The 24485-nt window shown below is 41.5% G+C and overlaps 1 protein-coding gene across 1 annotated transcript in view; it reads right to left on the bottom strand.

The window, feature by feature from the left end:
* The window catches only part of RHBDF1 (rhomboid 5 homolog 1), a 163569-nt gene that overhangs the window by 5536 nt on the left and 133548 nt on the right, over positions 1-24485 (bottom strand). Inside the window, exons 13-17 of the mRNA XM_056533504.1 lie at positions 23287-23350; positions 20859-20953; positions 20546-20621; positions 14329-14429; positions 13893-14046 (exon numbers count right to left, since the gene is read on the bottom strand). Of these exons, the coding sequence (XP_056389479.1) occupies positions 13893-14046; positions 14329-14429; positions 20546-20621; positions 20859-20953; positions 23287-23350 (490 nt within the window). The remainder of the gene's footprint in view (positions 1-13892; positions 14047-14328; positions 14430-20545; positions 20622-20858; positions 20954-23286; positions 23351-24485) is intronic.

Here is a 24485-nt window from a genome sequence, read left to right as displayed (position 1 = left end):
CTTTCTTCGGATACATTTCTGTAAATTTTGGATAGATTTCTGAAATAATGCGTCACCTTCTTGTTGAAAAGCACTTGAAGTTGAACAGTTTCTGCGTGCCCTCAAATACTGACCTAATGGTATTCCTCTTTTTAGAGGTGTAGGATGGAAACTAGTCCACTCCAAAAAGCTATTAGTAGAGGTAGGTTTATGGTAGATCTCTGTTTGGACACTGCCACCAGGATCCAAATAAATTCAAGGAAGTTCAGTGTATTGGTATGTATTTCAGAAGTGAACCTCATACCGATATCATTGGTGTTTATAATTGTGACAAATTGTTGAAAAGAAGTGATAGTGTCATTCCAAAATAAAATGTGACTAGTGAGAGTGGACAAGTGCTCAGAAAAAAACAATAGTGTCTACCCACCACCCTAAAAATAAATTGGCGTAATTTGGTGTGCTGAGCCTCTCTTTTGAAAGTAAAAGTGCTGATCAAAAATGAAATAATACCCTTAGTGCTAAGAAAGTATTTTACCGCAGTGATTCCCAAATCATGTTTAATACTAGTATATAATGACTCCACGTCAAGACTTGCAATCAGTGTGCCAGGTGGGAAAGTTATTTCTTGGAGTCTGGGGACAGTGTCCTTTGGTTCCCTGAGATAGGAGAGTAAAGTAGTAACAAAAGGGGTGAGAAACTGATCCACATATAGACTAATACCCAGGGTGAGATTATCGTTCCCTGAGACAATGGGGCGGCCAGGGACAGGGCAAGTAGCTTTATGGATTTTGGGCAGCGTGTTAAACGTTGTCAGTGTTGGTTTTGCCTTAAATAAAACCCGATGTTCGTCTTCAGTGATGAGCTCCTTGGACCGTGCCTCTTGTAGTAACATCTGAAGTTCAGCTAAAAATCATGTAGTGGGATTACCATCTAACACCATATAGGCGTCTTTATCCCTCAATAGCCCAACAGCTGGAGAACCATTTCTTTATAATCCTTTTTGTCCATCACAACTACATTGCCCCCTTTATCTGAGGGCTTTATATTTATTGTATTGTTAGTTTCAAGATCACGTAAAGCCATTATTTCATCAACTGTCAAGTTCCTATATGACCTCGCTGGAAAATGTTTCAGATTGGTGAGTTCCTCGCCAAACCATGCGGACAAAGGTGTCAATTAGAGATGAGCTAATCAAATCTGACGAATCCGAATTAGTTTCGAATTTCAGGAAAAATTTGATTCGTAACAAATGCCAATATCACCGCAATTTGATCGCACAAATCGCTTTATTAAACTCCATTTTGTGCGGTCCAGGCTCCAGTGCATCTAAAATAGCGGATCCACATGTGAGGACATGGGGCAAGGAATCCTGGGAAGGCGTGAACATGGGTAGGAGGGATGACCCTGAATCACATGCAGCATGCAGCCTATCAGCAGCCAGCCACCCCTGTGATGTCACAGCCCTATATAATCGGCAGCCATCTTGCGGCCAATCACTTCAGCCTTTTATTGCAGAGAGAGAGGGACAGACAGCAGTGTGTGTTGCACAGAAAAGCATTTTTACAGCAGTGATTCACCTCCCAGTCACATCAGTGTTCTATTGCAGAGAGGGACAGAGAGCAATGTGTTGCACAGAAAAGCTTTTTTACAGCAGCGATTCACCTCAAGCCCAAGTCCAGCCTAGAAGCACTGATAGAGAAAGGAGTGAGATTGAGAGAGAAAGTGCAATTTTGGGTCTAGTACACAGCGACTGTGTGCTGCAGCACTGGTGTGTACAACAACTGAAAATCTAGTAGTAGCCAGCAAGTTAGGGTGAGCAGAGCATATTGTCCTCTATTAAGTGTAACCTGTGCGTACATCTAAGTGGTGTACTATTTTGATCCTGTTAAAGTCTTAAGGGCCTAGATACTGTGAAAGGCCAGCCAAAAGTACACACCTGCTGGTGTTGTAGACAAATACTGTTTTAAGCAGACTGTAGCACATTGTCCTCCCCTCATAAGTGCATACCACATACGTACATCTAACTGGTGTACCATTTTGTTCCTGTTAAAGTCTTAAGGGCCTAGATACTGTGAAAGGCCAGACAAAAGTACACCTGCTGGTGTTGTAGACAAATACTGTTTTAAGCGTACTTGAGCACATTGTCCTCCCCTCATAAGTGCATACCACATACATACATCTAAGTGGTGTACCATTTTGTTCCTGCTAAAGTCTTAAGGGCCTAGATACTGTGACAGACCAGCCAAAAGTACACACCTGCTGGTGTTGCAGACAAATACTGTTTCAAGCGTAGTTGAGCGTAATGTTTTTCCCTCATATACGCACTAAGTATGTCAGGCAGAGAAGTTCCAGGTCGTGCACAGATGGGATGGCAGAGGCCTAAATTCACCAGGCAGAGGTCGCAGCAGACTAGGGGCGAGTGGCAGCAGCTCCCGGTATCAGCAACCCATCTGCCGTTATCGATTGGTTAACACGGTCATCCAATTCATCACAAGTGATATCTGACACCCCCAGTCAACAGTGGATTCCTCAGACACAACCTTCAGTTGGCATGGCCTGGGAGCAGTACCTGTCCTCTCATTGCCTCTGTCCTATGCTGTCCCCTCCCCCACAGACATATCTTATGCAGTGGGTTCAGCTCCACTATTTAGTGAGGACGATATACTAGAGGACAGTCAGCAGCTACTATCCCACCAAGAAATGGAGGAGAAATCTGCTGCTTCCTCCGCTAGGCGGGCAAGTAGTGATGAGGAGGCGTGGGAGGTGGTGTTGCGAGCGTTCAGGCTCCTGAAGCAGACACTGTAGAGGAACCTGAGGAGGACATCAGTGACATACAGACACAACTCGATGATGATGAAGCCGATCGGACTTGGGAGCCGGGTGCAGAAGGGGCTTCATCATCATAAGGAGAAGAGGGTTGCAGGTTGCCCGTGAGGCCGCAGCTGAACCAGCAAGGTGGTAGCATGGTTGGCAGTCAGCATGGTGGCAGAAGTGGAAAGTCTGAAGCCAAATGTGCCCGGGGTAGACCACCTGCTTCGTGGCAGCCTACCTTCCCGGGAGGTAGTGGGATAGGGGTTCCTGGAGTCGGTGGCAGTAGCAGTGGTGGGAAAATCAGCTACTCGGCGGTGTGGCAGTTTTTCATTAAGCATATGCGCTTTCTTCACCTGCATAGTGAAGCAACTCATCAGAAGCAGGTAGACCTGGAGCAGGACCTGAACCAGCAGGGGATGGCATACCTTGACATGACCATGCCAACACATCTTGAAGATCCGCTGGACTTCTGGGCAGCCAAACTTAATTTGTGGCCGCAACTAGCAGAGTTTGCCCTGCAAAAGCTGTCCTGCCTGGCAAGAAGTGTGCCATCAGAGCGGGTGTTTAGTGCCGCGGGGGCCATAGTAACCCCAAGGAGAACTCGTCTGTCCACGAAAAATGTGGAGAGACTGAACTTTCTGAAGATAAATCAGGCATGGATCAGCCAGGATTTCCACCCACCAATGCCTGATGCATCATAGTAGATTGATGATGGGGCCACACCAACACTTCACAAATATGGATAGTGCTAAACATATTTAAAGCACTGCTCCCCAATTACAGATATTCCTCCTCATCAGACCACAAGTATTGAGGATAAGCATTACGTAAAACGTAACTTTTAAAGGAGATGTCCGGCACAGACTTTTTCTATTCCATCCTGCCGCAAAAAAAGACGAAACAAACTCTCACTTACCTCCCTACATTCCCCCGGAGCTCCGCAACAGCTGATCGGTCGGCCGGGCTGTTTACTTCCTACTTCCTTTAGCCCGGCACGCCACACGGCGCTTCAGCCTATCACCGGCCGAGGCGGGACATCGCTGCGGCCGGTGATAGGATTAAGTGCTGTGTGACATACCGGGCTAAAGGAAGTAGGAAGCAGACAGCCCAGCCGACTGATCAGCTGTTGCGGAGCTTCGGCGGAATGTAGGGAGGTAAGCAAAAGTTTGTTTTGTCTTTTTTTGCAGCCCGGGCAGGAAGGAATAGGAAAAGTCTGCGCCGGACATCCTAATATTCTTAGGATAAAATATATGTACCCAATTTTTTTTTTAAATCAAACGAAAGGAAAGGTGTGCAAAAAACACCATGTTCCACCTACACCACCAAGTATTGATGTGATGCAAAGACCTCTAAAAGGTGGAAGGGAACAACATATGGTCCATTGTAACCAGTGGGGGTAAAAACTTCCCCTGTAAGGCCCTACTCTCGCATTATTAATTCCCTTCTAGGCAAGTGTTACTCGCCCTAAAAAGGACGGCCCCACACAGGAACCTCTCCCTATTTCCCCGTACAAACACTGCCATTTCCCAGGGTTTGTAGGTGGAAATAGAGAGAGAGTTTCCTGTGTGGGGCTGCCCTTTTTAGGGAGAGTAACACTTGCCAAGAAGGAAATTAATAGGGCAGAGTAGGGCCTTACGGGGTAGGTTTTTACCCCCACCTGCTACAATGGACAATATGTTGTTCCCTTCCACCTTTTTGAGGTCTTTGCATCAGATCAATACTTGGTGGTGTAGGTGGCACATGGTGTTTCTTGCAAACCTTTTCTTTTGTTTAATAAAAAAATAAAAATTTGGGGTCCATATATTTTATCTTAAGCATAATATTAAAAGTTACGTTTTACGTAATGCATATCCTCAATACTTACTTGTGCACACTAACACCTTTACAAAAGAGACCGTTTTCTTCTGCCTACCTGCCTCAGCTACTATTCTGATCCTGCCACCCGCCTGATGCCACACATCTGATGCTTCCGCCATCTCCAGGCTGTGTCATTCAGCTACTATATGTTCTCCTCATGCTGCTGCCAACTCCAGGCTGTGTCATTCAGCCACTATATGTTCTCCTCATGTTGCTGCCACCTCCATGCTGTGTCATTTAGCCACTATATGGTCTCCTCATACTGCCGCCACCTCCACACTGTGTCATTCAGGCACTATATGGTCTCCTCATGCTGCAGCCACCTCCACACTGTGTCATTCAGGCACTATATGGTCCCCTCATGCTGCTGACACCTCCACAGTGTCATTCAGCCACTATATGGTCTCCTCATGCTGCCGCCAATATCAGGTTGTGTCATTCAGCCACTATATGGTCTCCTCATGCTGCCACCACCTACACGCTGTGTCATTCAGCCACTATATGGTCTCCTAATGCTGCCCCCATCTCCACGCTGTGTCATTCAGCCACTATATAGTCTCCTCATACTGATGCCACCTCCAGGCTCTGTCATTGTGCCGCTCTGCGACAATGATTCTAATAGCGACACCTCTGATCTGCATGTCATACTGAATAACAGTATTATTTCACTAACCCAGCACACACCCTATGCGTGTTACAGCAAGGCAAAGTGTTCTACACCCCTATTGAGGATCTCTGTAGGCCAGAAATAGCCGTTTTTAATAGCGATTTGCCGCGAATAAATTTGTACCGTAACAAATTTTTGGGGGAAATTCAGCGAATCGTCCGAATCTAATTTTTCAAAATTTCACTCATATCTAGTGTCAATATTACTGAATTGTGAGAACGATGGAGTTGTTTAAGACCTTGGTTTATGTGTAGAGAATGGAGCACTTACTGCACCTATCCCCGTTTCATTCTCATTTAAAAAAGCTTGTAAGTCATTTATTACTTGTTCATCCCATCTGGACATAATCATAGGATTAAGATCTCTATTAGTATGTACCTTATGTAATGCCAGTTTTCTGGCAAACAAATTGACATCTTTGACCCACTCAAAGGGTTCATATCTTGGAGTAGTGGTGAAGGACAAACCTTTCTCCAATACTGAGATAAGATTTGCTGATGGGATAAATGAGGACAAATTGCAAATAAGCTGATTTTCCTTTCTATTTAGTATGTCTGGGACAGGTAAGCCCACTTCTCTCTGTCCCGTAGCTGCACTCTTCCGCCTAAAAAAGACAAAGAGGAGGTAGTTGGCATTGTCATATTGGCTGATGAATGTCCAGGGGTCAAGAATGGTGTAGATGTCATCATTAGTCACCATTGGTATGTGTATGAACAGGTGAGGACAGGGGAGCTGCTGTCATTATTACAGGTTGTTGTACCATTGGTACAACATTTAGAGAGAAAAAGTAGGAGGAAGAGACACATGATGTGTCTGACATCGAAGCTGCCAGATAAAGCAAAGGAGTCTTGTTTTGAGGATGGATACATGTTTGTAGAAGGTGTATATCCTGGATTATAAGTGGTAGATTTAGCTAATTTCTTGGGTGGGAATCTACGTTTGTTTTTATATTTCGGCCTCACACTTGGTTATGAATTAGCCCTTACCACAGAGGAAGATTCTTCAGACCCAAATATTTTGGATACCGATATATCTGTATATCTAGGTGTATTACTGATAGATCTTTTGATATAAATATTACCTGTTTCAAAATCTTTTTTGTCACGGATATACTTTCTATGCTTTCTCTCCTTAATATCCGATTGAAAACTCTCTATGGATTTCTGTAATTTCTGTTCAAGGTTGTCAAATTCGGAATGTGTCCGAAAACCCTGTATTTCCCCCAATTGCTTATCCAGTTGAGCCGATATATCAACAAATGTTCTTTTCTCGTAGTTCAGTAAATATTCAAGCATGCGCAGAGAATTCTCTGTCAGAAGGCACTGCCAGCCAGAGAAAAATTCTGCGTCCCCTTGGTGGGAATTAGGTGTTATGTTTATACGTAATCCCCTATAAAAAATGTTGTTGTAGGTAAGTATCTAAACTTGTAATTTCCCACCAAGATCTTAGATATTGGGCCTCATTTACTAAGTTGAAACCGACATGTTTTTGTCTGGTTATTTTGGTGCAGAGTGTCTGAGACATGTCTGCGCCAGTGTGCGACAGTGTGCGCCTGGAAAATCCAACAAACCCGACATTGCACTGTGAAAAGCTGAAAAAGGGGTGCGGTCTGTCGCAAATGGGGCGTGGTTTCACAACTCGACCGATTTACTATTGAATTCACAGAAAATCCTGTGGGTAAATGGCTGGAAATATCGACCTAGAAAAAGCTGGTCAGAAAATGTTCCCGACTTTTCCCAATAATAAATAGAGAGGAATCCTGCAAGTCTGAAACAACTTTTCCCACTAGTAAAAACCCGAAACTCTTAGTAAATGAGGCCCATTGTTTATACATCCTTTGAAGATTTTTAAAGGCTGAATCGATGTCTACTAGATTGAGAGGTAACTCATTGGCTGAAAAAACATGAGCTGCGTCACTGAGGTAAGTATCTAAATTAGGTCTGCCGGCCAAAAACCCTTCCATATTCATTACAAGCTTCTAGTGAAGCTAAGTCTCACAACTTTAATGGTCTATTCACATGTACAGTATTCTGCGCAGATTTGATGCACAGGAATTTCTGCTGCAGATTTCAATGTAAACTGAATGACTGCACACAGCTTGAAATCCTGCGCATCAAATCTGCACAGGATACTGTATGTGTGAATAGACCCTAAGGATAATTAACCCCATCCAAGAACTTAACAAAAAAGAGACCTATGGTTGGAGGGCTTCAATCAAATGAAACACTATAAACCATGAGAGGTGGTCACTAAACCCTAAATTTACCAACCATAAATTTAAATAATAAAGTGTCCTATACAATGTTTATTAGAAAAGTGAATACACACACGAATAAAGCTAGACTTTGTGCATTCTGCCTTTTTTTTTAAACATGATTCAGGAATCACCGCGGTGAAACACTTTCTTTGCACTAAGGGTACGCAGTACACGAGTCACAATAATTATATTCTGTCATTTCATATAATTATATTCTGTCATTTTATATAATGTATTTCATTTTTGATCAGCACTTTTACTTTCAAAGAGAGGCACAGCAATGGGCACGACCTGTGCGCCAAATTACGACAATTGATTTTTAGGGAGGTGGGAAGACATTGTTGTTTTTTCTGAGCACTTGTCTACTTTCACTAGTCACATTTTATTTTGGGGTCATTATATTGATGACATTTTACTTTTTTGGGATGACACTATCACTTCTTTTCAACAATTTGTCACAATTCTAAACACCAATGATATCGGCATGAGGTTTACTTCTGAAATACATACTAATATACAGAACTTCGTGTGATGAATCAACAGTGATGAAAATACAACAAGTATTGGACCATATTGTTGGCCGATCCTGAACTGAAAAACATTATTTCTGAATGTCCATCTGTAAGGTACAGAAGGGGCAAAAACGTACAGAAGGGGCAAAAAGGAACATCTTGTCAGTAGTCATTTTTATGAGCGTAGACCATCACAATGGCTGAAATCTCCTGTGTCCTTTCCATGCGGGCGATGCTCTGTTTGTAAATACATGCCATGTGTTAAATCCTTCAATAATCCGGTAGACAAACGAAAATGTGAGATCCGTGACTTTATCAACTGTCAGATCACAGGTATTGTATATATTGCACAAAGAGGATGTCCTAAACTTTATATTGGTAAAACCGTTCAGCAGCTTTGTAGGAGAATCCTCAAGTATTTAAGTACCATCAATACCAGAGTAGATATCTCCTTGTCAAAACACATGTGGGAGATACATAATGGTGACCTTTCGCAAATCCAATTCTGGGGCTTTATACAACCAAATTTGGGTCCCAGAAAGGGAGATCTTGAGGAGCGATGGATATATATCAATTACAAAGCCTGATTCCTAAGGGACTTAATGAAGGATTTACCTTTTTTGCCTTCCTCTGACCCTTCCGTTCACATTTTTCTCTTAATCATACTTACTACTTTATCATCTAGTGAAATTGTATGATGCTCAATGCCTATTCTAGTGACATCTAATGGTAATGAGAAAAGTCTTATTGCCAAGTAAATTATGCAATATACAGGAGAGGGATTTCTTGCTAATTACACAAGATACAGATACCATGGGAACCTTGGGTATCCAATAGTATAATCTAGTTTGTTCATTGACTCATTATTAGAGTGTACTCCTATAAATAAATGTATATATGTACAGTGGGGATGAAAAGTTTGGGCACCCTAGGTAAAAAATTGTATTAATGTGCATAAAGAAGCCAAGGAAAGATGGAAAAATCTCCAAAAGGCATCAAATTACAGATTAGACATTCTTATATTATGTCAACAAAAGTTAGATTTTATTTCCATCATTTACACTTTCAAAATAACAGAAAACAAAAAAATGGCATCTGCAAAAGTTTGGGCACCCTGCAGAGTTAATATCTTGTACTGCCCCATTTGGCAAGTATCACAGCTTGTAAATGCTTATTGAAGCCAGCCAAGAGTCTTTCAATTCTGGTTAGAGGTATCTTTGCCCATTCTTCCTTACAAAAGTCTTCCAGTTCTTTGAGATTTCTGGGCTGTCTGTCACGCAATGCTCTTTTAAGGTCTATCCATAGATTTTCAATTATGTTGAGGTCAGGAGATTGTGAAGGCCATGGCATAACCTTCAGTTTACGCCTCTTGATGTAATCCCCCGTGGATTTTGAGGTGTGTTTAGGATCATTATCCATTTGTAGAAGCCATCCTCTCTTTAACTTCAGCTTTTTCACAGATGGCATCAAGTTAGCATCCAAAATTTGCTGAAATGTTATTGAATCCATTTTTCCTTCTACTCGTGAGATGTTCCCTGTGCCACTGGCTGCAATACAACCCCAAAGCATGATTGATCCACCCCCAGGCTTAAGAGTTGGACAGAGGTTATTTTCATTAAATTCTGTTCCCCTTCTTCTCCAAACGTACCTTTGCTCATTACGGCCAAAAAGTTAAATTTTAACCTCATCGGTCCACAGAACTTGTTTCCAAAATGCATCAGGCTTGTCTATATGTTCATTTGCAAAGTTCAAATGCTGATTTTTGTGGTGAGGACCTAGAAGAGGGTTTCTTCTGATGACTCTTCCATGAAGACCATATTTGTACAAGTATCTCTTTATAGTGGAATAGTGTATCACAACTCCAGTGTCTGCCAGATCTTTCTGGAGGGATTGTGCAGTCAAACGTGGGGTTTGAATTGTTTTTCTCACAATCCTGCGAGCTGTTCTGTCTGATATTTTTCTTGGTCTTCCAGATCTTACTTTAACTTACACTGTTCCTGATGACTGCCATTTCCTAATTACATTCCGAACAGAGGATATTGACATCTGAAAACATTTTGCTATCTTCTTATAGTCTTCTCCAGCTTTGTGAGCGTCAACTATTATCAGTTTCAGATTTCTAGACAACTGCTTAGAAGAACCCATGGTGCTGATTGTTGGGGCAAGGTCGGATGAGTCTGGGCATTTAAAACCTTTGAGATTGACATCACCTGGTCTTCCCAGATGATGATTCAGAACAATCCATGACACTGGCAGGTCTCAGCTTTGCAAAGGGGTCAGTGCATGCTATAAATTCTGCAGGGTGCCCAAACTTTTGCAGATGCCATTTTTTTGTTTTCTGTTATTTTGAAAGTGTAAATGATGGAAATAAAATCTAACTTTTGGTGAAATATTATAATGTCTAATCTGTAATTTGATGCCTTTTGGAGATTTTCCCATCTTTCCTTGGCTTCTTTATGCACATTAATACAAATTTTTACCTGGGGTGCCCAAACTTTTGATCCCCACTGTATATATATATATATATATATATATATATATATATATATATATGTGTGTGTGTCCTTTCCTTTCTATTAAGGATATATCTGTTATTTCACCAAAGGTACATATAACCCTACATATATAGTAGGTAAAGGTATGTGATTGTAATTATAACACCGAAAAGAGAACCATACCACAGAATAAACAGCAAGATAATAGAATATACAAAATCAATCTTTATTAATACAATTTAGTGATAAAAAATATATATTAAAATTTGAAAAAAGAGGGAATAAATAGGCACTGGTGGACATACAAAGGTATAGGACAATGGTAGGACACAAATACATCAAAATATAGAAGTATAAGGAATAAATGCCACAATAGCTGGTAGGATACAAGGGTGATGCCTGCCAAAAATAAGCAATAAAGGGTGCCAAACCATACCTACACCTGGACCCCAACGATCGTTTCGCTGTTATGCCGCTTCTGAAGAAGCGGCATAACAGCGAAACGATCGTTGGGGTCCAGGTGTAGGTATGGTTTGGCACCCTTTATTGCTTATTTTTGGCAGGCATCACCCTTGTATCCTACCAGCTATTGTGGCATTTATTCCTTATACTTCTATATTTTGATGTATTTGTGTCCTACCATTGTCCTATACCTTTGTATGTCCACCAGTGCCTATTTATTCCCTCTTTTTTCAAATTTTAATATATATTTTTTATCACTAAATTGTATTAATAAAGATTGATTTTGTATATTCTATTATCTTGCTGTTTATTCTGTGGTATGGTTCTCTTTTCGGTGTTATATATATATCTGTTATTGTATAATTAATTTATACAGAATTTTAGCCTATCAGTAATGTCACCAACATGACTCCATCTATAATTACAAAAAAATACACATAATTATTGCCAACATTGATTTATTATATTTATATACAGTATATCACATCATGTTATGATGATTTTCATCAGGCATTTCTCCTGTGCTGAACTCAGTGATGTTCTAAGTCCATGCGCAGGTGGCTCATGCGCATCCTCTTATACTTACACTATGTACAAATAGCCCTCATAGGGAGGCATCATCTGCAGAGATGCTTCACATATAAGCGGACTGTGATAATGTGATGAGCTTATACAGCCTATTGTTTCAACTGTTCACCATCAAAAAAGAGAGGCAGAATGCACATAGTCTAGTTTTAATCGTGTGTGTATTCACTTTACTAATAAAGCATTGTATAGAGCACTTTATTATTTAAATTTATGGTTGGTAAATTTAGGGTTTAGTGACCACCTCTGGTGGTTTATAGTGTTTAATTTGATTGGGGCCCTCCAACCATAGGTTTCTTTTTTGTTAAGTCACTTTAATCGTATTGACCCACAAAATAAAGAAAACATGTCATTTGTACCGTACAGTGTACTGCGTGAAAATAAAACCCCCCCAAAATAGCAAAATTATGTTTTTTGTTTAAATTTCCCTACACAAAAAATATTTTTTGGGGTTAACCATACATTTTAGGGTACAATGAGTGATGTCGTTACATAGTACAATTGGTCATGCAAAAAATAATTCCTCATATGGGTCTGTGAATGGAAATATAAAAGAGTTATGGATTTTAGAAGGTGAGGAGGAAAAAATGGAAACGCAAAAACTAAAATTGGCTGTGTCCTCAAGGCCAAAATGGGCTGTGTCCTTACAACCTTCATAATAAGCACGGGAGAAGAAGCAGTAAGGTGACTGAAGTGTGTAATTCTGTGTTACTGTATCTATGTATGTGATTGCTTGTATATGTATCTATATCTATATACTCATGTTTTATCTATATACTCATGTTTTATCTATATCTTTGTGCTAGCAGTGTGCTGCTGTATTCTCCTGTTGCTGTATATTTAGCCCAGCAGCCTGCACCTGTAAGCCAGGTCTATACAATAGTTTGGAATCAAATAGTGCTGGCCAACTTATTCTTTGGTTGTATTACACATACGGGGGAGTGGCTACCTCCATGTTGGCTCTTGCACCCCAGCCTTCTCTATTAGGTGTATATAAGGTGCCTTGGATGTTTCAGACCATGCAATGCCTGTTGAACTGTTCACATAGAGGCATATTCACAGTGTAGGGTCCGTCCCAGAATGAGGTCATCTTACCGTGGTGGGACAGTCCACGCTATTTGGCCGCCAAATTCGCACGCTAAGTACCTCATAATTTCATAGTTTCATATTTTCATTTATTGCACTACAGCTGTATAGCTTTTCATGTTCTAGCTATATACTCATGTTTTAGCTATATACTCATGTTTTATCTATATCTTTGTGCTAGCAGTGTGCTGCTGTATTCTCCTGTTGCTGTATATTTAGCCCAGCAGCCTGCACCTGTAAGCCAGGTCTATACAATAGTTTGGAATCAAATAGTGCTGGCCAACTTATTCTTTGGTTGTATATGTATCTATATATGAGATGGTGTGTGTATGCATATGAGTGTGTGTATGTGCGAGGGGAAACAGTACAGATAGATGGATCTTAGAAGAACCATCGCCACATAGCAGGGCTGAACCTGGAAGGTTTCAGGGTCCACCAGGTCTTTCAGGGTCATTAATTTTGTATCTATCTATCTATATATATATATATATATATATATATATATATATATATATATGTGTGTGTCTTTAAAGGGGTACTCCGCCCCTAGACATCTTATCCCCTAGGGGATAAGATGACAGATCGGGACCTTGGCTGCAGCACCCTGCTGTCATTACTCGCAAACTCGCTCTGTGCATAATGACCGGGCAATACAGGGGCCGGAGCATCGTGACATCCTGGCTCCACCCCTCGTCACGCCCCCTCCCATAGACTTGCATTAAGGGGGCGGGCCGTGAGAGTTTGCTCTGTGCAGTAATGACAGCGGGATGCTGCAGCCGAGATCCCGGAGGTCCCCAGCAGTGGGACCCCTGCGATCTGACATCTGATCCCCTATTCTTTGGATAGAGGATAAGATGTCTAGGGGCAGAGTACCCCTTTAACAATTATTATCATTACATTTTTTTCACACCAATAGGCCCAGATTTATCAATCTGTCCAAACAATGAAGTGATTTGCCCCTAACAACCAATCACAGCTCAGCTTTCCTATCTTAACTAACTCTGGTAAAATGAAGACTTAGCTGTGATTGGTTGAAATGGCTAAATCAGACAGTTTTTGTCCTCAGAGAGAGATCATTTGTCATGTCTATTGCTGAACTCTACATATTGGTTTAGGCTCTATTCATATTACTGTGTAAATGAAGTTTTAAATAGCAAAAACAAATAGTGGCCTTTTCTTACCTCAGCTCTGTAAGGCAGAAAAATAGCACTTGTAAGATTACCAGTAATCCCACTTAAAATATAAATGATGGAGATTCTATGCCAGCCCGCCAGCTTTTCCAAATCTCGAAGTATTGTCATCTGGAAACATACCGACACCAAACAGTGCAAGATGCTGCAAAAAGAAACATATAGTAGGCATCATATCCATCTTTCTGTATTATGTACAATTCTGAATTCTACAAGCTTTAACAAGAGATAACATTACAAGAGATAACATTCGTTACATTACTTTTACAAGAATAATATTGTTTTTTATTTTTACACAACTATGTACACATTTATTTACACACTTGTCTAACCTCTACTGCAAAATTGGAATGAGGCTCATACGATCATAAAAGCCATGCATAGCATATATATTTTCTTAAACAACAAAACATACAATATTACATACCCAGCATGAAGAAACAGAGAAAGCCATAACCTATAAAACTGGTCTGGAACTTCTGGGTTCAGGAATGGCAGCAGACCGCAAACATCATCCATGCAATGAACCTAGGAACAATATGGACATTTGATCAATAAATCAGCTTTCACTAAGAGCTATAGAAAAAAAACATAATAAACAGTGTAATAAAGTATACCTATAAACGGAATTTAAGGTATCGTTCTGTTGAAAATTCTCCAGCTCACACTGATTTATTTTACATAAATGCTGTGGACTCAGCAAACTGGAGAAAATACTAATTTTCACATGAACTTCACTACAATCTATAGCCTCCATACTATATATACAGTGGGGATCAAAAGTTTGGGCACCCCAGGTAAAAATTTGTATTAATGTGCATAAAAAAGCCAAGGAAAGATGGAAAAATCTCCAAAAGGCATCAAATTACAGATTAGACATTCTTATAATATGTCAACAAAAGTTACATTTTATCTCCATCATTTACACTTTCAAAATAACAGAAAACAAATACCGTATTTATCGGGGTATACCACGCACCCTCATTTTACCAAGGATATTTGGGTAAAAAAAGTTTTTTACCCAAATATCCATGGTAAAATGAGGGTGCGTATGTGCGCGTGTATACCCCGATACACCCCCAGGAAAGGCAGGGGGAGAGAGCCCGTCGCTGCCCGCTTCTCTCCCCCTGCCTTCCCTGGGGTCTAGAGCCCTGCTGCCGGCCCTTCTCTCCCCCTAGCTATCGGCGCCACTGCCCGTTCTGTCCCCCTGACTATCGGTGGTGGCGCCCCATTGCCGGCGCCGATAGCCAGGGGGAGAAAAGGGGCAGCGGCACCGATTGCTGGCGCCGCTGCCCTGTTGCCTCCCCCCATCCCCGGTGGCATAATTATCTGGGTCGGGTCCGCGCTGCTGCAGGCCTCCGGCGTGCGTCCCCGGCGTCGTTGCTATGCGCTGCACGGCGCGGCGCATGACGTCAGTGCGCCGCGCCGTGCATAGCAACTACGCAGGGGACGCACGCCGGAGGCCTGCAGCAGCGCGGATCCGACCCAGGTAATTATGCCACCGGGGATGGGGGGAGGCAACGGGGCAGCGGCGCCGGCAATGGGTGCCGCTGCCCCTTCTCTCCCCCTGGCTATCGGCGCCGGCAATGGGGCGCCGGCACCGATAGTCAGGGGGACAGAACGGGCAGCGGCTAGGGGGAGAGAAGGGCCGGCAGCAGGGCTCTAGACCCCAGGGAAGGCAGGGGGAGAGAAGCGGGCAGCGACAGCCTCTCTCCCCCTGCCTTTCCTGGGAGTGTATCGGCGTATAACACGCACATAGACTTTGGGCAAAAAATTTTAGCCTAAAAAGTGTGTGTTATACGCCGATAAATACGGTAAATGGTGTCTACAAACGTTTGGGCACCCTGCAGAGTTAATATCTTGTACTGCCCCCCTTTGGCAAGTATCACGGCTTGTAAACGTTTTTTATAGCCAGCCAAGAGTTTTTCAATTCTTGTTTGAGGTATCTTTGTCCATTCTTCCCTACAAAAGTCTTCCAGTTCTTTGAGATTTCTGGGCTGTCTGTCAAGCACTGCTCTTTTAAGGTCTATCCATAGATTTTCAATTATGAAATAATCAGCACTAATGGTTAAGGTGCAATACTCTGCAGTTTATTTTGGTCCAAAAATCTGCAGTTACCTGTCTATAGTATGAAGTATTGAGAAGTCGGTAGGTACTGGATTGTTGGAAAAGTGCACTGTGCTGTCTATAGTGATAAATATAGAGAAGTCTAAAAAGATCTAATAGTCAGGCAGGAAAAAATTCAATTATTTTGTGTGTTCCTTGGGAGCAATGCTCTGCATCCGTAACTGAAAAATACCTGTAGGTCCTTTACGCGTTATTTCTGCTGAATTTGCTGTTGTGTCGGGCATCCACGTCCCAACAGAAGATGTGCGGTTGTGAAGATTGTGGGATATGGACGGGAGACAGCCGGTGTCCAGATAGTTCGCGGGTTCTGTGAGTGACGTCACTACAGGTAGCAAGAGAGAACAAAACGCCGACGCGTTTCGGAAGTAAACGTCTTCCTTCATCTGGGATGGTGTATTCTGTCTCATCTTGCTTTTATATAGATTTAGAACCGGATGTTTTGCAAAAAATACCTGTGATACTCTGATTGACTCTCCGAAAGGTAAGGATATAATAACTGGATTTTTCCAATGTAGATCTGTTTAATAAAAGCCAAATATTTCCATGTCCATATTCAAATCATGTGGGACAAGTGTATTCATTTAAAAAATCCATCGGCTTTCTGCTCGAGACATTTGTGCTATGTAATCCCCCCTCTCCAATGCGGGAGGACCTTTTCCAGTCCAAAAAATGTGGATCCCTCACTGGATGAGTGATGTTTATCTTTGTAGTGCTTGGATGGGGGTTTCCCTCAAAACCCCTGTTAATATTATATACATGTTCTCTTATTCTTTCGGAGAGTGTTCTTTTAGTACGGCCAATGTAAATTTTATTACATGGGCAGCGAAGTCCATAAATTATTCCTTTAGTCTAGCAATTTATATGGCTTTTTATGCTTTTCTCTACTATATTTTCTCTATCAAAGATTGAAAATACAGGGGTTTTATTTTTCATTACTAAACATGGTTGACAGCGACGGCACGGAAAAAAAGCTATTTTTTGGGGTACAAATGAAGCTGGTGGGTTTTTTTTTTATATCATTTTTTGATGTTTGTTTTCTATTGGGGTTTTTTTTTTACAGTTGGGGCTATATTATTCCCTAGATTTTTATTATTTCTGAACACAAATGATGATTCTTTTGGCAATAGTTCTCCAATAACTTTATCATTATGTAAAAGGTTCCAATGTTTTTTAATAATTTTCTTTACCAGGAAACTTTGTGAGGAGAAGGTTGTGATGATTGGTATATTAAGTTTTTGTATTTCTCCATTTTCTATATCTTCTTTCGTTCACATAGGTATGTTTTTCCCTATTAGTAATGTACTACGTTCCATTTCTCTCACTTTATCCATTGCATTAGTCAGTGTTTCCTCCTTATATTCCTCCTTAAAGTGAGAGAAATGGAACGTAGTACATAACTAATAGGGAAAAACATACCTATGTGAACGAAAGAAGATATATAAAATGGAGAAATACAAAAACTTAATATACCAATCATCACAACCTTCGCCTCACAAAGTTTCCTGGTAAAGAAAATTATTAAAAAACATTGGAACCTTTTACATAATGATAAAGTTATTGGAGAACTATTGCCAAAAGAATCATCATTTGTGTTCAGAAATAATAAAAATCTAGGGAATAATATAGCCCCAACTGTAAAAAACCCCAATGGAAAACAAACATCAAAAAATGATATAAAAAAAAAAACCACCAGCTTCATTTGTACCCCAAAAAATAGCTTTTTTCCGTGCCGTCGCTGTCAACCATGTTTAGTAATGAAAAATAAAACCCCTGTATTTTCAATCTTTGATAGAGAAAATATAGAAGAGAAAAGCATAAAAAGCCATATGAATTGCAAAACTAAGGGAATAATTTATGGACTTCGCTGCCCATGTAATAAAATTTACATTGGCCGTACTAAAAGAGCACTCTCCGAAAGAATAAGAGAACATGTATATAATATCAGGGGTTTTGAGGGAAACCCCCATCCAAGCACTACAAAGATAAACATCACTCAAAACATTTTTCGGACTCGAAAAGGTCCTCCCGCATTAGAGAGGGGGGGAATAACATAGCGCAAATGTCGCGAGCAGAAAGCCGATGGATTTTTTAAATTAATACACTTGTCCCACATGGTTTGAATATGGACATGGAAATATTTGGCTTTTATTAAACAGATCTACATTGGAAAAATCCAGTTATTATATCCTTACCTTTCGGAGAGTCAATCAGAGTATCACAGGTATTTTTCGCAGAACATCCTGTTTTAAATCTATATAAAAGCAAGATGAGACAGAATACACCATCCCAGACGAAGGAAGACGTTTACTTCCGAAACGCGTCAGATTTTTGTTCTCTCTTGCCACCTGTAGTGGCGTCACTCACAGAACCCGGGAACTACCTGGACACCGGAGGATTTCGGAACAGTAGAGAAGCCACCGGCCGGGGCTGTCTCCCATCCGTATCCCACAATCTTCACAACCACACATCTTCTGTTGGGACCGTGGATGCCCGACACAACAGCAAATTCAGCAGAAACAATGCATAAAGGACCTACAGGTATTTTTCAGTTACGGATGTAGAGCATTGCTCCCAAGGAACACACCAATTAAATTGAATTTTTTTCCTGCCTGACTTTTAGATCAAACTATACTTCTCCATCTGGAGACATTGCATATCGTCCCCTACAATACAAGCCATACTCTCGGAAGAAAGTGCAATAGCCGGAGACAAAAGTACAGTGCACTTTACCAAGTATCCAGCATTTGCAGTTCACCGACATCTCTATATTTATCACTATAGACAGCACAGTGCACTTTTCCAACAATACAGTACCTACCGACTTCTCAATATTTCATACAATAGACAGGTAACTGCAGAATTTTGGACCAAAATAAACTGCATACTATTGCACCTTAACCATTAGTGCTGATTATTTCATTTTTTTCAATTTTTAATCCTTGTATATGGTATATAGGGAACCATAATATTATAATTGCCAGTTTACCATTGATCGTGTCCACCTTAAGTAGTGCTTGTAGTGTATAAATTTAGATTTTCAATTATGTTGATGTCAGGAGATTGTGAAGACCATGGCAAAACCTTCAGTTTACGCCTCTTGATGTAATCCCCCGTGGATTTCGAGGTGTGTTTAGGATCATTATCCATTTGTAGAAGCCATCCTCTCTTTAACTTGAGCTTTTTCACAGATGGCATCAAGTTAGCATCCAAAATTTGCTGACATTTTATTGAATCCATTTTTCCTTCTACTCATGAGATGTTCCCTGTGCCACTGCCTGCAATACAGCACCAAAGCATGATTGATCCACCCCCATGCTTAACAGTTGGATAAGTTCAATTTTAACCTCATCGGTCCACAGAACTTGTTTCTACAATGCATCACGCTTGTCTATATGTTCATTTGCAAAGTTAAAACGCTGATTTTTGAGGTGAGGACATAGAAGAGGTTTTCTTCTGATGACTCTTCCACGAAGACCATATTTGTACAAGTATCTCTTTATAGTGGAATAGTGTACCACAACTCCAGTGTCTGCCAGATCTTTCTGGAGGGATTGTGCAGTTAAACGTGGGTTTTGAATTGTTTTTATCACAATCCTGCGAGCTGTTCTGTCTGATATTTTTCTTGGTCTTCCAGATCTTGCTTTAACTTCCACTGTTCCTGATGACTGCCATTTCTTAATTACATTCCGAACAGAGGATATTGAAATCTGAAAATCTTCCTATAGCCTTCTCCAGCTTTGTGAGCGTCAACTATTTTCAGTTTCAGATTTCTAGACAACTGCTTAGAAGAACCCATGGTGCTGATTGTTGGGGCAAGGTCAGATGAGTCTGGGCATTTAAAACCTTTGAGATTGACATCACCTGGTCTTCCCAGATGATGATTCAGAACAATCCATGACACTGGCAGGTCTCAGCTTTGCAAAGGGGGCAGTGCATGGTATAAATTCTGCAGGGTGCCCAAACTTTTGCAGACACCATTTTTTTTCTGTTATTTTGAAAATGTAAAAGATGGAAATAAAATCTAACTTTTGTTGACATATTATAAGAATGTCTAATCTGTAATTTGATGCCTTTTGGAGATTTTTCCATCTTTCCTTGGCTTCTTTATGCACAATAATACATTTTTTTTTTTACCTGGGGTGCCCAAACTTTTGATCACCACTGTATGTAAATACATTTTTAGTCACAATACGCACTACTGTATACTACAGTGATATGAATTAAATGAAACCAAAGAACGGAAAATATTGTGGACATTCTAAAAGATAAACAAAAGTAGTTTGATGGCTCTCATTCTTAGGATAAGGGGTCTCAAGCTGATCATGGGGGTCTCAGGACTAGTGGGGGTCATACCCCCACTGATAAGCTTGTTATCCCCTATCTTTGTCTACTTTAAGATGTGTATAACTTGACATTATTATTGTGGCCTTCTGTACAGGGATTATATATTTCCATTTTTCTGGTTGTGCTTCGCTTTTGTAAACTTCCATAACCACCTACTGAAATGTTAGATTTACCTGTGAACACAAAGTTGCTTCTTCATGGAAATATCCTTTCATGAAATCACAGTACTCTCTTGAAGTTATTTTACAGCTAAGAAAGTTAAAAAAATACATTAGTAATATTAATTTACACATTTCTATAAGTTGACATTTTCAGGCAATAATAAATGTGATAGTCAACATTGTACTTGCTCATTCTCAACTGTAAGAACTTCATGTATCTAAACTGTGTCAAGCAACAAGTGTTAGTGTTTCCCACCAGAAATAATAGTAGTTATCGAGCAACATAAGTTCTGTAAAGTTACAATTACTAGGATAATTTGCTTACCTTCCCTTTGTTCCAATACAACAGGGCCTGCCTGTTATTTCGCAATTCATGTGAAGATGGTTAGGGTAGTTTCCATTTGTGCTGTTTGTACAGACCTACAAACAAGAAATGGAAATATTACCACCAGGGGTCAAGTCCTGGGAAAAAAAGTGTGGGAACTCTCCCAAGATTTCCATTTGAAGGGGTACTAGACATCTGCCACTGAGGACCCCCGCATTCCCCCTGCTGCACCTGGCATTCATTTAGAGCATTGGGTGCAGCACCGGAGGCTCGTGACGTCACGTTCACGGCCCTTAAATGCAAGTCTATGGGAGGGGGCGTGATGACCGTCACCACCCTCCCATAGACTTGCATATGGGGGGCATTACTGTGATGTCACGAGCCTTTGCCCCGCAACACCAGTCAACCGGCACGGAGCGACGTTCACTCCGTGCACCGGATGTCTGGGGTGCTGCAGCCGAGATTGCGGGGGTCCCCAGCAGCAGGACCCCCATGATCTGACATCTTAGGATAGGGGATAAGATGTCTAGGGACAGAGTACCCCTTTAAGGACTGGTCCTGCGTTCCTGCTGTGGAAAAAGTGCAGGAACTCCGTTCCCATGAGTTCCTGCAGGACTTGAGCCCTGATTACCACCTACAAGATAACAATGTGTAAGGCTAGTCTTCCCCAACAAGGATTTAGTGGAGTTTTGGATTTCCTTGGAACCTGACACTTTTACTGTAGTGCTCACAAAATGGATGCTTAAAGTGTACCTGTCGTTAAACCTTTTATATAATGTAGATTATACTATTATACATATATAAGTAATATACATTGGTTAAAAATGTGTATATTTTTGTACCAAAAGCTATTGTCTGAGTGTCTCTGTGAGAAGTCCTAATACAAGAAGTTTAGGTGAACAAGCAGGGCTCTGTGCACTGAGGACAAGCAGGGCTCTGTACACTGAGGACAAGCAGGGCTGTGTGCACTGAGGACAAGCAGGGCTATGTACACTGAGGACAAGCAGGGTTCTGTACACTGAGGACAAGCAGGGATCTGTACACTGAGGACAAGCAGGGCTCTGTACACTGAGGACAAGCAGGGCTCTGTACACTGAGGACAAGCAGGGCTCTGTGCACGGAGGAGAAGCAGGGCTCTGTACACTGAGGACAAGAAGGGCTCTGTGAACTGAGGACAAGCAGGGCTCTGTACACTGAGGACAAGCAGGGTTCTGTACACTGAGGACAAGCAGGGCTCTGTGCACCGAGGACAAGAACGGCTCTGTGTGCACTGAGGACAAGCAGGGCTCAGTACACTGAGGACAAGCTGGGCTCTGTACACTGAGGACAAGTAGGGCTCTGTACACTGAGGACAAGCAGGGCTCTGTGCACCGAGGAAAAGCAGGGCTCTGTGTACTGAGGCCAAGCAGGGCTCTGTACACTGAGGACAAGCAGAGCTCTGTACACTGAAGACAAGCAGGGCTCTGTACACTGAGGACAAGCAGGGCTCTGTGCAGTGAGGACAAGCAGGGCTCTGTACACTGAGGACAAGCAGGGCTCTGTACACTGAGGACAAGCAGGGCTCTGTGTACTGAGGACAAGCAGGGCTCTGTACACTGAGGACAAGCAGAGCTCTGTACACTCAGGACAAGCAGGGCTCTGTACACTGAGGACAAGCAGGGCTCTGTGCAGTGAGGACAAGCAGGGCTCTGTACACTGAGGACAAGCAGGGCTGTGTGCAACGAGGACAAGCAGGGCTATGTACACTGAGGACAAGCAGGGTTCTGTACACTGAAGACAAGCAGGGATCTATACACTGAGGAAAAGCAGGGTTCTGTGCACGGAGGACAAGCAGGGCTCTGCGCACTGAGGACAAGCAGGGCTCTGTACACTGAGGACAAGCAGGGCTCTGTGCAGTGAGGACAAGCAGGGCTCTGTGCAGTGAGGACAAGCAGGGCTCTGTACACTGAGGACAAGCAGGGCTCTGTACACCAAGGACAAGCAGGGGTCAGTCCAGTGAGGCTCTGTGACTCACTCCCGGCTAACACAGCAGGATGACTGACAAGCCAGGAGCCTGCACAGAGTCCTGCTAGTCCTGTCCACAATTCCTGTATTTGGACTCCTCATAGAGACACACAGAGGCAGCATTTTTCCACCCAAAAAAATACAATTTTTTAATCAATGTGTATTGCAAATATACATATTATAGTATTATCTACATTAAGCAAAAAGTTTTTGTTAACAACAGGCACACTTTAAAGATTATTATACTTTATTATTATTTATGACATGCATTGCCCTGCTGGTGATACGGTACCCTAGCATGGCCTGTGCAATCTGCATGACTAAGGTTCAGCTTGTCACATACTTACCATTGGTCCGCAAGCAGTTAAAACACAACTGGTGTCTATGTATACAAACTGATTTAAGGGAAAGGACAGATACCTACCGGCCATTTTGTGATGTCATCTGGCCACTCATGAGGGGGAACAGAAGCTGGTTCAGCACAAAACCTACAATACAACTCTCTGTTAGCATTTATTATTTGAAAATGAAGAATTTACAATACAGCACGCCTCATTTTAACCCTACATTAGGCAATGCCCTACCAGATGTACACCTAACTGTATTCAAACAAAATAAGCATAAATAAGCTGACATATAAGACAAACATCAAGTCAAGAGAGCACTACAATAATTCATAACACGAACTACAAGTAACAAAAAGATCACAGCCATTGCCTTTATATATAATCATTGGTGGCTAAACTATTATACTTAAGCTCGTTGTATAATATCTGCAACATAGTTTTAGTAAGAATATTTTTGCCTACTGACAGAGGGGAATTTAGGATGGAATGCAGGATATTTAAAGGGGTATTTCAGGAAAAACATTTTTTTTTATATATATCAACTGGCTCCAGAAAGTTAAACAGATTTGTAGATTACTTCTATTAAAAAATCTTAATCCTTTCAGTACTTATGAGCTTCTGAAGTTAAGCTTGTTCTTTTCTGTCTAAGTCCTCTCTGATGACACCTGTCTCGGGAAACGCCCAGTTTAGAAGCAAATCCCCATAACAAACCTCTTCTAAACTGGGCGTTTCCAGAGACAGGTGTCATCAGAGAGGACTTAGACAGAGAAGAACAACCTTAACTTCAGAAGCTCATAAGTACTGAAAGATTTTTTTAATAGCAGTAATTTAAAAATCTGTTTAACATTCTGGAGCCAGTTGATATGTATAAAAAGTTTTTTCCTGGAATACTCCTTCAATGCCCTTAGGATACCCAAATCCAAAGCAAGATAAGACCACAGGGGAAAAGTTATTCAAACCTGTGTAGAGAAAATTTCCTATAGCAACCAATCAGCTTGATTCTTTCATTTTAAAGGGGCCTGTGAAAAATTAAGCAATCTGATTGGGTGCTATAGGCTACAGCACCACTTTTACTTTACACAGATTTTAATAAATCCCCCCACTGTGTCTAATTCACCTCAACATAAAAGTTTAAGGGCCCGTTCACACGGACGGATCCATTTTTCATATTTTATGCTGCAGATCCACCGACGATGGACCCCTAAGATGTGTCTACTCAGAGCGGCAATCCGCACACAGACACACTGCTGCCATGTGCGAGTCGCTGGGTGCATGC

The sequence above is a fragment of the Hyla sarda genome, chromosome 8 (assembly GCF_029499605.1).
Source record: "Hyla sarda isolate aHylSar1 chromosome 8, aHylSar1.hap1, whole genome shotgun sequence".
Classification (NCBI taxonomy): domain Eukaryota; kingdom Metazoa; phylum Chordata; class Amphibia; order Anura; family Hylidae; genus Hyla; species Hyla sarda.
The sequence above is the reverse complement of the archived record's forward strand: the minus strand, read 5'-3'. Positions and strand labels throughout refer to the sequence as shown.